Source organism: Scardinius erythrophthalmus (assembly GCF_964197995.2).
Source record: "Scardinius erythrophthalmus genome assembly, chromosome: 3".
Taxonomy (NCBI): domain Eukaryota; kingdom Metazoa; phylum Chordata; class Actinopteri; order Cypriniformes; family Leuciscidae; genus Scardinius; species Scardinius erythrophthalmus.
In genome coordinates, this window is record NC_138223.1 from 16,377,002 (window position 1) to 16,391,457 (window position 14,456).

A 14,456-nucleotide genomic window follows, 5' to 3' on the forward strand; every position below is an offset into this window, starting at 1 on the left:
TCCAATAACCGCTTGATGTCACCTTGCATCCTCACAATGTTAAAAACAGACGTCTTGCTTTTGTCAGAACAATGACATTTCATTGGATATACATGACACCTTACTAACTGAAAAAGCAAAATTTTAAAAGATTTTCACTGGTCCTGAGACTAAACTCAGCTAGCTGAGTTATAATCATCAAGGGCCCGTTTACACCTGGTATTAAAATCTGTCTCTGCGAATCTGTGATGAGATCACAAGTGGTCATCTGAGGCACATTGCAGTTAACACCTGGCAGTGACATGCATCTCAAATGTGTCTCTTGTGGTTGGAGGGAAGGGTCACAGATTTTGAGACTACATTAATCACTCACTACGTCAATGTGTTACTGCATGTTTATAAGGTGCAAAAAAGAAATAAAAGCACAAAACGTCCACACATTTGTGTCCAAATATATATTTATGCAAAAACAGTGTGTGATACAATGGTGGCCAAAGATGCCTGCATGTGTATGGCAGTGGTGCTTTAAAGAGTATTAATTTAAAGATCTTAAAGTCTTATCCATGTTGTAGGGTTGTCACGGTACCAAAATGTCAGTAGTCAGTACCAATACCGGTAAAATTTCACGGTTCTCTGTACCAATTTTGGTACCAGAGCAAAAACTGCTGAATTAAGCAATACTTTAAAATTTCGTCCCATTTTTTGTCTCATCCGTTAACTATCACCGTCAAACATTGCAGTTTCCAATTCAATCATGCATTATAATACTGTTGCCAATTCAGAAACTTTGCAGTGTTTGCATGAAAAACTAAACTTGTATTCAGATTGTGATTGGGTAATAAACAGTAAGCAGGAGAAGAGCCCTCCTTTTATAATCACTGAAGCTGTCAATCTCTAAAGCAATTTTACAAAGATGTATCCTTCACTGTCTTTGATATCCCACAATCCTGTGCTTTCTAATCTGTGCCAGTTGAGCTAAAAAATAGAGATGTTGACTAAAAATGTGTGGTTGGTGGTCAGTTTGTGTATAAATGTACGTTTTTGACCAACATTTTCCACCGTTGATGTAATTTCAAGCGAGATATTACTATTGTAGTAATTAAAAATTTGCTTAGTTTTCACCTCAGCTCTCTCTATTTTGCTATAGATCATTAAACCATTACGCTGCCTCTGAAGTCTGTCCGAAATCAGTTTTCGTGAGAAACCTTCATGTGCAAGCGCTGCCTGCCAAGTCATTGCCTGATGGGGTAGCAAGTCAAAAGGTTTTCAGATTCAGCCAACATAGCATGAAACGCATAGCCTGGCAAGCCAGACCTACATCAAGATGTTAGGTCTGGCAACTCACCATAGACGGCTCAATCCGAGGGGTGGGATAAACGGCTGTCTTTCAAATTCACTCTGCACGCAGTAGGACAGCTCTTCAACCAACTAGAGCGTTTTCCCAACAGCGGAGCTAACGTTAGTTGATAGATTCAACTTTTGAATCTGGCCGGCAAAACTACGAACACATCTTCCTTTTTTAAGAATGACTTAAGTGCCGTCCTATGTTCTTTTCTCAAAGAAAAGCTTAACTCCAAGTCCTCCGGAGTCGCGGCCAAAGCCGATTCGAAAGACTGTTCGCCAGCAGCAGCTCTTCTTTGTTTTCACGTAGCAGGGAACCGTCGCAACTCTGTCGTCATTATGTTAAGCCCACCCCGCCTACTCTATACACGATATGATTGGCCTGACCCAATTTAGGTTTTTACAGATCCGAAAGTCAACGGAGAGTTGCTAGACTACCCTGGCTGCAAAATACATTTTGCTGCCGCTAGGGTGCGTCTAGATTTCTAGGCTATGAAACACATACCCTGCCTTTAAAATTAAAGTTAGAATTGAAAGAATAAAAAATAAAAATCTTTTTTACTACCTTGTGTAATGGACACTTTCTGCAAATGCAAACAGGGGTAAATAATGAATTTGTGTATGTGTTTTTCTTAAAATAAATTGCCAAGTATCATGTCTTTGTATAATGGAGAAAACAAAAATCAATGTCATACAGAACCACAAACACTATTTAAATAAATTATTCACTTTTCTAAAAACATCCACCATACTTTTTTCTATATATAATATTTTTTCTTTCTGCAAACGTAGAGATTTTTGCTTTTGAGCTATAATTCAGAATGTGCAAGTTTAGATGTTCATGGTCTTACAGAGTCTTATCCAGTGCTTATATTTTTTTTTTCGAGATTACTGGCTGGTTTTAGGAACAGAACGTACCATAACAATACCCTTTTACCATAATGTTGGAAATTTGCCAAAAAAAAATAAGATTTGTACTGTATGTCATACTCGGTTAAGTAAGTTTTATGGTCGAAATGGTGAATAACAACATGGCTTATAAGTGCAATGATTTGATTGAATATTTGCATATTCTGGAGCCAATTTACAGTATATCTGTATTTATCAATGACTACTTGTGATTGTCCAAACCTGATGTTAATACTGGTCTGGGAGAGACCACTTAAACAACAGCAATCACTGTCCTTACACTCTCAGAAAAAAAACACTGTCAGACAGACAAACTTCAGTCAGTGCCACTGTCGGAGCATCAAAGAACCTTTTCACACGTCAGTATGTGTAAAGCCGGTATTGTTTAATTAGCGAAACACATTCTAGGAGGAAGTGTGTTGGATTGCTGACTCATTATTCCCTGCTCCAAAACAAACAGTCCATGGCGAAAAAGAGTGCTGACGCTGGGATATTTGGGAATTTTCGGAAGCTGGCTGTCCGGTCAGAGTGCTCCTGGAAAATCCTCTTTTATTAAACTCGACTCCACTGACCATCTCCATTTCACACATATACAACAACTCATCTACTCTGATTATGACAAGCTGATTTCAGAGAAAAGTCAAAGTAAATGCAGTCAAAGAGTCAAGAGCACTCTCATGAGGTCTTGAATGCTTTGAATTTTAATGTGAGTGTGTCGAGACATGTGAAGGCAGGCTGCTGTCATGTGTGATGTGCTTTACATTCAAGTAATACTCAGTCAATTTGTCAGTGCAATCAAATTCAGTATATTTGTCCACACAACTCTATACATAAACTTTTGCATTGCAGACACTTACAATACAACAGCAAGTGAAAGTTTTTTTCTCTTGTCACTCACTATCGCTGCTTTGCTGTGTGCACAGTTTTATGAAAAAAACCCTCTTTTGTAAGAGGCATGAATGAAGGTGCGTGTGTGTATGAGAGAGAGAGAGAGAGACAGAGAGAGAGAGAGAGATTCGTCTCAAGCTAAGTGGCAGGATGCAGGCTACCAGGAAGAGATAAGTGCCTGAATGAAGTGGGCTCCCACATTCGCCACACACACGCGCACATACACACACAGTGAGGGAAATCAGCATACAAAGAGATGGAAATGTGTTTAGTGCACTCTAATGGCATGAGATAAGCACACGGCCAAATATTCACATTCTGTTTTCCCAAGAACAACAGCAGCAAGATGATCAACCACACAAAGTCCTTTCCACTGTACATACACACACATACAAGGTCATAAGCAATATGTAAACAGATGCCCATGAATCTGACACGTATGTAGATGTGGAATTTCACCCAGCTGCACCATGTACTGTAATATAAAATAATCACAGTTACACAGACTCAAAGATTAAATGAGAGAGCAGACTCCTGTCAGACTGACACGAGTCCCTCCCGCACATTCATCTGACCAGCTGTTCCAGTACTACAGTGTCTGTATGCAGAGTCCAAAATAAATACCAAGTACCAAATGTGGATAAAAATGTGGCTTTGGTTAGTAAATGAAACAGAGTTACTCAAAGTGGCTTTATAAGGGGTTACACTGTAAAAAGTTTATTTGTAAAAATGGTTGTACTCGCTCATGTCAAATCAAGACAAATATATTTGTATAGCGCTTTTCATAATACAAAAAATCAGCTTTACAAAAAAATCATGTTTATAATATCTTAATATTTTCATGCCTTAAATGGATAATTCACACAAAAATCTGTCATCATTTACTCACCCTCAAGTTGTTCCATCCAAACTTGTATGAATTTCTTTCTTCTGATGAACACAAAATAAGGTATTTTGAAGAATATGGGTAACTAAAAATTTTCATGGAAGTGAATGGGGTCCATCAACTGTTTGGTTACTGACATTCTTCAAAATATCTTCTTTTGTGTTCAGCAGAAGAAATCAATTCATACAAGTTTGGAACAACTTGAGGGTGAGTAAATGATGACAGAATTTCCATTTTTGGGCGAACTAGCCCTTTAAAGTCACATTTAGCAGATTAGAACTGGGCGATGCTATAGTTTACATTTTGCAACAATACAAGCAATCAAGCAGTTGAGATATGCTGTATGTATAGTATATATTGCTATGACGCATCTTCTAAAAGAGTACTGAATCTTCTGATCAAAACAGATGCGAAGAAGACGCAGAAACAAGCAATCTCATATGTAATCATTATGTAAAATAACACGATCATCAACATTAAAGAGCATATAAATCAGAACTGCCTAATGTCACTGAATGAAATGTCGACCCAGGATGAGTTACAGGACTGTGCAAGCATTAGGAGTGTTGATGGACTTAATTTACTCTATCTATGTTTAGATCATCTTTCTGAATCCCATCTTGACAAAAACTTTCTCAGCTTTTTGCTCAAAATGTTGCTCTTTTTAATGAAACTTAAGGTCCGCGGAAACTTAAGGTAAACTGTCCGCGGTGCCCAGCAATGGCTCAGGACCGTGTTCAAAATCCTGCCGCACCACAGAGCGCCATTTACATAGTTTTATATTAAATTTACATTTATGTGTCTCAAATCGTAGTTAATGTATACAGACTTCACCCTGTGCTGCAATATACATTTAGTTTTATATTTATTTACAGAAATCAGAAAATTGCTGATGTTATCGGATTTTCAGGTGAGAGCTGTCCTAGAGGTGGTGGCGGCGCGGCGCTGAGCTGCGCATCCGGTGTGCGACCCCCTTTATACTTAACTTATTCGAGTGTTGATAAAAAAAAGAATGCATGAAGCGAATAAAACGTGTTTTTTTTAAAGCAGAAGATCTGTTCTTTCTTTTGATATATTATATGTTTAGATATTGATATTCATACAAAAAATAATCCAGGGGTCATGACATTTTTGTGAAAATGATCAAAAACACTGGCGGTGGCTGGCAACTTTTATTTTTAAAACGCTGGCAGGGAAAGAGTCAAAGACAAGCAACTGTCTCCTAAAGAAAATATCTGCCATGATGTGCATCTTTTAAAAACTTTTACCTCAGTTATGTCTTTTTCACCAAAACTCTTTGCATTAAGTTAGCAACACTATTATATTCAGATTTTTTATTTATTATTCTTCATGTTTTTGTGACAGATAAAACCAGCTAAACAGCATAATTTGCTATATTCATTACATTTTCTGAAACTACTCGCCATTGTCAGGACAGGTATAGTAAAAGTTTTTTTTCGTATGTGTGAAGACATCATTACTGGAAGTAGTTCTCAGCCATTAGACAGCATAATTCTGTTGTTCACTACTAAACTTGAGGACTATAAACTACAACTCCACAAAATCAAGCACTGCCCTCTATGAAACTAATGGAAAACATGAATGTGTAGCCAATGAAGATATAGTGAGGAATGAAGTGCAAAAAGTATCTGAGAGGAGCTGCAAACATTACAAGTGAACAATATAAAGGAGAACAAAAGGGTAATATTATAGTATAGAGTTTTAGTGGGTGTTGTGTACTTTGATGGGCGATCCATTACTACAGCTTTTTGTATACCATCCATCATGTATGTAAATGTACCCCTATCATATTCTATTTTGCACTTGTATTACTCTTTACTTACTATATTACTTTATTTACCTGACTTCATTTATTTTCTGTATTATATATTTCACTACTAGTATTGTGTAAACACTTTGGCAATATCCTAAATGCTGACAATAATGTCAATAAAGCTTTGTTGGCTCGATATGAAAACGCACATCAGGTTTTTTTTTTTCAGGGTTTTTTTTTGCATGTTTGCCCCTTAAGCTAAGCCTGTCCGCATACACTCCCAGTATACTCCCTCGGGTTTGTTTATGTTTCTCTTGCCTAAACAAGGAGGCGTGGGCTAAATTTGCATAATCAGAAAAGATTGGTTATTCTGTGGCAACAGTGTCGTTAGGTTTACAATGTCTTAAGATAACAGAAACAGATAACATCACCTAATGACTGTATAATGTAACTAGCCCTTTAGTGACCTATTGAAACCAATTGAGCTCCTGGTTTCTGTAAACACGAACCAAAGTCCTAAACAATGCACTTACCTCATTAATGGACCTAATAGCCTTCTGTTATGTCAACCAAAACAAACCATTACCAGAAACTCATGAAGGTGATACACCTTGAACATACAGAAGAACATTTCGACGTGTTTCAGGTTTTGCAACCCTTTGGCTGAAATTTCTAAATATGTACAATGAACAGCTGCAATACTGAACCAACAAAACTTGCCTTACCAAATAGGGCTGCATTATATTGGAACAATTTCAACAGATGACCTAAATAGCTCTATTTTGGAAAGAATTAATCATTCTAGAATGTAAATTGTGGAAAGTGAATCTGCTTAAAAAATTATAAACACATTACAAGCATTGATAAATACAATAGAACAAAGATACAAATGAAATAAACAGTGATTTATGTTTTTCAGGTAAGTCTAACAGTATTCAGGTACAGAAATTGAATAATCAAATTTAAAAATAACATTGCTTAGTCTTTCAAGTAAAATTAGGGCTGCCCTCGACTAAAGATTTTTATAGTCGACAATTAGTCGTTTATTTAAGCGATTAGTCGACTAATCTCACATGTATTAATAAGCCAAATCATAATAATGAGCCTTTAATTGCCTATACAAAGCCTAATCAGCGCTCAAGCTCACACATAAAGCTTGCCACAGTGCACCGGCACAAGTATAGTGATTATGAATGTGTCGTGAAAAAACATCAAGGAAATTGCTTTTTTTAAATAATTTAATCATTTTAATAATTTATAGATAAACTCGTGTTTTCTGTGTTTTTGGTGGCAGTGATGAAGTTGAAGATGCTGACTCGTAACTCCTAACCTAACCCTAACCCTAATCTCTGCAGTAGTGCACGCACCTATTTGCACGTTTCATAACATAATCTGAGAATATTTGTTTTCCATTTGGATCGGTTCATTTAAAAATAGAAATTTCAAGCTTTCGATAGATGTATTTCTCATGTCTGTGAGGAAGTTCACACTGAGTTTCGGTTTATTTCTTGACGCGCTCAAGTTCACAGAGACCGAGGCTACAGAAAGCGCATCCTGATTGTTTTCTATATTTTACGTTTAGTTATTGTGAGTGCACACAAAAAAAAATATGTCAGTTTCGAATGACGTATTAGGCTACTCTTGATGCAAGACCAAAAATGAAAGCATATTTTAAGTTAAATGAAAAGTGATCGAGTCGGTGCCTACATGTTATGCAAGCATGATAATAGCTTCAACACTCACTTGAATATGTGCCTAATAATAGCGCACATTTATATAGGTTAACATTAAAGCCAGAAGTCCTGTAAAGTTGCTACTACTTACATGTTTCAAATGATAAACCATATTTGGGATCTGTGTTTTTCTGCACATACTGTAATTACCCCAAGGAACCGCCGTTAACAATCTGTCCCTCGCAGACTGGTCGACTAAGCCTCTTCTAGTCAACTAACCATTAGTCGTCTATTAAGTGGAAGCCCTAAGTAAAAATATATTCAATTATTGTTAAAGCTATTTAAAAGTCATTTTCTTTTTGTATTTTGTTGTATAATTAAAATTAATGGCAGACAGCAGCAGGAATTTTATACGGCTGTCACTTTAAAGGTCCCGTATTATGCCCCTTTTCACAAGATGTAAAATAAGTCTCTGATGTCCCCAGAGTGTGTATGTGAAGTTTCAGCTCAAAATACCCAACAGATAATTTTTTACAGCATGTTTAAATTGTCATTTTTTGGGGCTCAGAAAAACGCGCTGTTTTAGTGTGTGCCCTTTAAATGCAAATAAGCTGCTGCTGGACGACACAGGGGGCGGAGCTTCATGAGCTCGCGCACAGTCTCTCAGGACAATTTCATCTCACGGAATGATGATAATATCAGAAACTCTCAGTAACGGTGTTCATTTCGAGTCGGACAATAATGCCTACAGAGTCAGAGTGCTGTATAGAGATGAAACAGGTATAGTTTAGTAGTTTAATTACGGTTATTATAACGTATTTGTCATCTGCTTGTATGTATCCATTATTTATTAATAGCCTACAAGTCTGCTGTCTGAATGATGATCAAACATACTGATGAGTTTAATAAAGTTTATTGTACATCACACAAAAGATGAAGCGTCAGTTTTACTTCAGAAAAGCTCTGTAAGAGCTGAGTAAACACAGTAAGTTATTAGAAGTGCGCAAGTACATTCACGAATTTCGGTAGAGTTGAGGGAGCATTCCTGTGGGCGGAGGTTAGTCAAAAAACGGTTTTAATGACGTCATTAAAGAAGGAAGTAGAGGGATGTAGTCCAAACGGGCCGTTCGATGTAGTCGACTTCTGTTAAATAAAATATCTCGCTAGGCATTGAACTTTGAGCTTTAGAATTTTACAGATATTATTTATACTCTAACAACAACATTACACACTAACTAAAGTTTGAAACATGGGATCACGAAGAACGGGACCTTTAAGAGATAAAGCACAGATCCAATATAATGATACGCATCCGTTTTCTTTCTGAATTGTTTACGTTCACGTGAGCCACAAACGACTGTGCTAATAACTATCCGAAGCAGGCATCTTGACATCATGTTGCATGCATGCGTCCACTCAAGCACAAACAGATGCGAAAGAGAACGGAATTCAGTGTCCGCATGCTTTGTGCTCGGCTCTGTATGTACACACAGAAAACAGCGAGTGGGTTTCGAATTTGCGTCTTCTTGCACTCAAATGATTTAAAGTCGCTTGAATGTTTAAACTGACAGTACCTAAAACACGTGATAAAAAAAGTGATAAAAAATTATAAACTTTCGCTCTATGATTGTTAAACATTTTTGCATTCATGCATTTCGAACTGTGGGGCCTGGTCCGTATGGATCACATATCAACGACGATCCCTATACTTGACATTGCACTTCCTGCAATGTGACTATCACTGATGTGCACATCACAATATCGACGCTAAAAGGATATATCGTGCAGCCCTAACACAAAACCCTTTCAAATAGTAATTTAGGGAGTGAATTATGTCTTAATTTATACTGTATCTACAAGTGCCAAAACATGGATTTTATTGGTATGGTTAGGCCTAGTCTACACAAACGAGAAAAAGATATTTAAGCAAAAGTGTGTGTGTGTGTGCCTGTAAGCCTGTACACAATTAAGCTAAATCTGGGTCCATTCATCTGAAAGGCACAGAAGCTCCCCCCATTGACACCTTATATTTAATTAGCATGGCTATTTCTGCTAACACACCAACACAGCACAGATATGCTAATGCAAGGCTACACTGCGAACGCGTAGGTAAAATGCTCCATCAGCTAAGAGAGTGGCGAGAGCTGGATCGAACACGCTCAATGACCTGGACAGTTTTTGGATAGTCAGCATTTCACCTGGTATGATGCAAAGATCTTTAAGCACTGTAACTCAAACTTTTCCACTAATGCATTTCATGACTGTAGCAACTACATATAAAGTTGCGGTTTATGAATTACAACTGTTAAAACTTTCATTTTAATATAAACATCATGATGTTTTAGAGCACTGTTTTATCTTGGGGCCATTGTCAAAAGTAGACTCAATATTAATGGTAGCTTGTGATAGCACATTAACCATATGAGACCCTGGACCACAAAACCAGTCACATGGGTAAATTTTTCGAAATTGAGATTTATACATCACATGAAAGCTGAATAAATAAGCTTTCCTTTGATGTACTGTTTGTTAAGATAGTAGGACAATATTTGGCCGATTTGAAAATCTGGAATCTGAGGGTGCAAAAAAATCGAAACATTGAGAAAATCACCTTTAAAGTTGTTAATTTATGTTCGCGATTGAGCTACATTCGCTCACAAAAATAAATATTTGATATATTTACGGTAGGAAATTTACAAAATATCTTCATGGAACATGATCTTTACTTAATACCCAAATGATTTTTGTCATAAAAGAAAAAACAATAATTTTGACCCATACAATGTTGTTGGCTATTGCCACAAATATACCCGTGCTTGTGGCTGGTTTTGTGATCCAGGGTCACATATATGAAATATTATCCTGAGTAGGACATTCACTCATCTTGAGTGTACACTGGTATTTATAAGGGAGCCAGCTGGGTACATGTTCATGCATATTGTACAGGCTGTCGTTCACTAGTACTAACAACATGAATTAAGATCGCCTGAATATGTGACGTAAATCTGACAGAATCTCTGTGTAATAGAGATTAAAAGTGTTTTTCTAAGTCTATTTATTTATGCATGTGCTTAAAGGTTGTGTGATGATGTTGTCCACCCTTTCCCTGTAGTACTGCTATCAAAGAGCCTGTCAAATTTCTGGGCTGAATATTTCACAGTTTGGAAAAACCGAGGTCCTCCCTAAACTGCCAAACAGTCATACTCCTACATGCATACACCCAAACATAGACACATTAATCCAAACAAACATACACACTGCAAGCATACAAACACTCTTGCAAACCCAAGCTTTTAGTCATTCTAAGTAATCCATATTACTTGTGTGTACAGTACAGTACAGTATGCATGCCCTCTGCGTGTACATGCATCTGTCTCATGAAGGCCTGGAAACAATGCCGACACATTGCAGCGGAGAAAAAAATGTTCAGATTTATAGTTCCTGAGTAAACATGATATATACACAAAGGAAAACGAGAAAGAGAATGTGGAGAGGGAGATTTGCGAGTGAATCTGTGTGTTTGCATTGGAGAGGGAAGAGAACAGAGCAATTTTACAAAATGTGACTGCAGACAGTGCATTTAAACATCTGCTCTGTCTTAGGCTGAGTTTACTTATACACATCCAAAAGAGAACAGGGTGAAAAACAAATCATATTAATTGCCTTCTGATAATCTGTAGGAATATGTGTCAACATAAAGATACAAATACATAAACATGCCACCCCTGACTCTATATACATACATATCCTACACACTGTCCCTGTAATCTTGTGAGTCTGTAATCTTTGTTTAATCCTCCATTAAAATATCTATAGATGTCAATCCCACTAAATCTATAATCATTACACTATATAAATGTAAAATGCAATAATAACATTATTAAACACATATAAAAGCCACGGATTACTTTTATGTAGGCTACTCGTTCTTTTTTCTTACTAAACACAAATATTTATTGCAATAACAGGAGGTCAGTCAATAAGCTTTGCCTGCCAGCTGTCAGCATGATAAATACAGGTTCGGATGGACTGAGTGAACTCAGTTTCACATTCGCTAGATTGATACAATAATTCAATAAAATATATTGTAAATCGTGCACCCGCGCACATACCTGCACGGACAAACGTGCGCACGGATAGCACGGGTTTATGACAGAGAAGCGCACGTGGCCTCGCGAGCCGCGGGATCATCCCGGGAGAAACCGAATTAAAGCGGGCTAGATAATATCAGCGGAGGAGGAGGGCTCGTGAGAGATATTTCTACGTCAAAAGAAAAGAAAAGAAAAGAAAAGAAAAGAAAAGAAAAGAAAAGAAAAGAAAAGAAAAGAAAAGAAAAGAAAAGAAAAGAAAAGAAAAGAAAAGAAAAGAAAAGAAAAAAGAAATAAAAAGAGGCGTCGCTGACGGACTCTGTGAAACGCGCGTCTCCGCGTAAAGAAAAAAACATTAAAGTTTGGGAATAACATGCACAGCGCCTCATACGTTTATCACCATGCAGCATCGCATCAAGCGCAAATAGGTGTGCTTTATCCTTTTATCAGCTCACAAAAAGTGTGAACACATCAAAAGCTATAGGACAAATTGCATTAAAAAGCGTCTTACCGGCTTTGCAGGGATCCTTGTAGTCTATCGTCTCTGTTTTCTCCTCTTCATAATAATCATAACTGTCATCATAATCTAAACAGCTGTGCACGGACACTTTGCCCCAAAAAGTCAAGCCGGCCAGCAGTAGTGTGATCCAATTCATTTTACTGGTCAGTGCAGGGTGAATGTAGTCCATCTGAAGTTTGAATGAGCGCGGATCAAAGTGGAGTGTCTCGTAAGAGTCCGGTAGTGGTGAATTTAGCGCTACACGCGCCGTGTGGACATCATCGTGTTCATTATCATCATTGGTCCGGTTCGACAGACGGGGCAGGGCCGTCAGTGTCGCGGCATCTCAGCTGGACGGCAGATACCAGCTCACTTTTCTTTTCTCTTGCAGTCAGCTTTACTGAAGAGGGAGAGCTGCAATGAAGGTCAGTCTTTAAATGAAATGAAGTAAAGTCACTGGAGACAGAGGGTGAGACATGCTATAGCCTACATTTAAATTATTATTTAAATGAGGATGTTTAGCCTAACATATTTAAATTAAACTGAGCAGTTTACACACTATCCCCGTACAGTAGGCTAGCTAAAAAAAAACTCGATAGATAGATAGATAGATAGATAGATAGATAGATAGATAGATAGATAGATAGATAGATAGATAGATAGATAGATAGATAGATAGATAGATAGACAGACAGATAGATAGATCTATTTTACACATTATCAGAAACTTAAAGAACAGACATACATTTTCGTGCATTATAACCACAGGAAACTATCTGGTTTACTTTAACAATGGCAACCGATTTCACCCAAAACGAGCCGGTAGCTGTAAAAGTCACACGTTCACTAAAATTTGAGCAATAATCCGGCAAATGAACTGTTTTTTTCCGTCGCCTATACAAAACTTCAGGATGTAACGCAAGTTCCATGTAGGTGAGATCGTATTTAAAAACTGTTATTATACAATAGTTGCTTTATTAGGAGGTGACCGTAAAAGCGGCTGTGGTGTGACATTTAACAAACCTATTTAACTCCCCTCATAAAGTAGGTCTCTCTTTCTCTCTCTCTCTCTCTCTCTCTCTCACACACACACACACACACACACACACACACTCAAGTCTCTGAACTAAAAGCAGTTTCTCAATGTGTAATTTGCTGCGTGAAGCTGCTTTAATTTGGTCAGTGTACTGACCTCAAAATAGCTGCAGCCAGCTGAAACAAGGAAGCCAAGAAATAGTATAGGCTACTAGAGGAAATAAGTGAGCAAGTTATATATGATATATTTCTTTCTTTTAACACATCTTTAGCAGAATGTATAAACTTCTCTGACTTATATGAAGTGACTGTCAAAACGCCGAAAGGACTCCTGAAGACGGCTTTGAACTCGTTTATCCATTCTCAGGTCCTGACTAATACAATTTGCCGGCGATAACCCTGGGGCCTTCAGGTAGGCACTCTTCTGCCGCCTATATTTACCTTAGGAGAGTTAACGGCGAAGCCGGTCCGATTTAAGCGCAATCTTCATATCTGACAGACCAGTGCGTAAGTAGCCTATATGGAGGAGCGCGAAGAGACTCGAACATTTACCGCGCGCTACTTTACAAACATAAAGAATAGACGCGCCGTAGTTTAACACTGTGGCGTCAAACCTTGTTAAAATATGAGAGAGACGGAGCTTACCTCAGAGAATGCCCTCAGGGTCTAGTGTTTTACAGCCTCAAAGCGCAGGCTCATCCTGAGTACTGCCCTCATATTCCCCCTCTCTCTCTCTCTCTTTCTCTCTCTCCCTCCCTCTCTCTCTCTGGAAACACTTCTCCCACAGCCATTGGAATATTAGAGTGAGCTTGCTGACTGGTACCGCTTATTCCAAACGTGCCCATTTCCCTGGAGATTAACGCGTCTCTCTCCTTCTCTCTCTCCTGACACACACATACACACAGATTAGTTCCCCCCCACCCTTCCTCACTCACGGCAAGGTAACTGTGTGTTGACGTCACGCCATCAATCCATCAAGCCATGCCTCATTTGGCAAAAAACTCATGCACTGCACGACAAGAGTGTTTGTAAACGAGCTTTTCTGTGGTTAAAATGACTACAGCATGCATGATTGGCTGCTAACAGGCCATTTGTGCATCCTGATAAGAAGAGAGTATAGCAAACAACGCAGTGCAAAGATGTATTGGACAGGAGGGGAATCTCCTGATAAATGGAACAGGGAACATACTCTAAAGCTTTCTCAGTATGTTTCAGTGTATGCGAGTGTGTGTGTGTGTGTGTGTGTGTGTGTGTGTGTGTGTGTGTGTGTGTGTGTAGATACGGTTTTGCCTATATTGTGGGGACCAGAGTTACAAAATAGTAAAATGCATAAAGGTTTAGAGTTAGGAGATAAAAAATATAATTAGATCCACCTAAACAACAT

At 38.0% G+C, this 14,456-nt stretch overlaps 1 protein-coding gene across 4 annotated transcripts in view; it reads right to left on the minus strand.

The window, feature by feature from the left end:
• tll1 (tolloid-like 1) overlaps positions 1–13,811 on the minus strand; it is a 51,442-nt gene extending 37,631 nt beyond the window's left edge. For 2 of the 4 annotated variants that reach the window (XM_081360526.1, XM_081360524.1), the window contains exons 1-2: positions 13,718–13,811; positions 12,050–12,451 (exon numbers count right to left, since the gene is read on the minus strand). In XM_081360526.1, the coding sequence (XP_081216652.1) occupies positions 12,050–12,227 (178 nt within the window). In that variant the 5' untranslated portion in view covers positions 12,228–12,451; positions 13,718–13,811. Of the gene's footprint in view, positions 1–12,049; positions 12,469–13,717 lie in introns of all 4 variants that reach the window. The other 2 variants (XM_081360527.1, XM_081360525.1) reach the window with 1 other exon arrangement.
• Between the last annotated feature and the right edge of the window lie 645 nt (positions 13,812–14,456).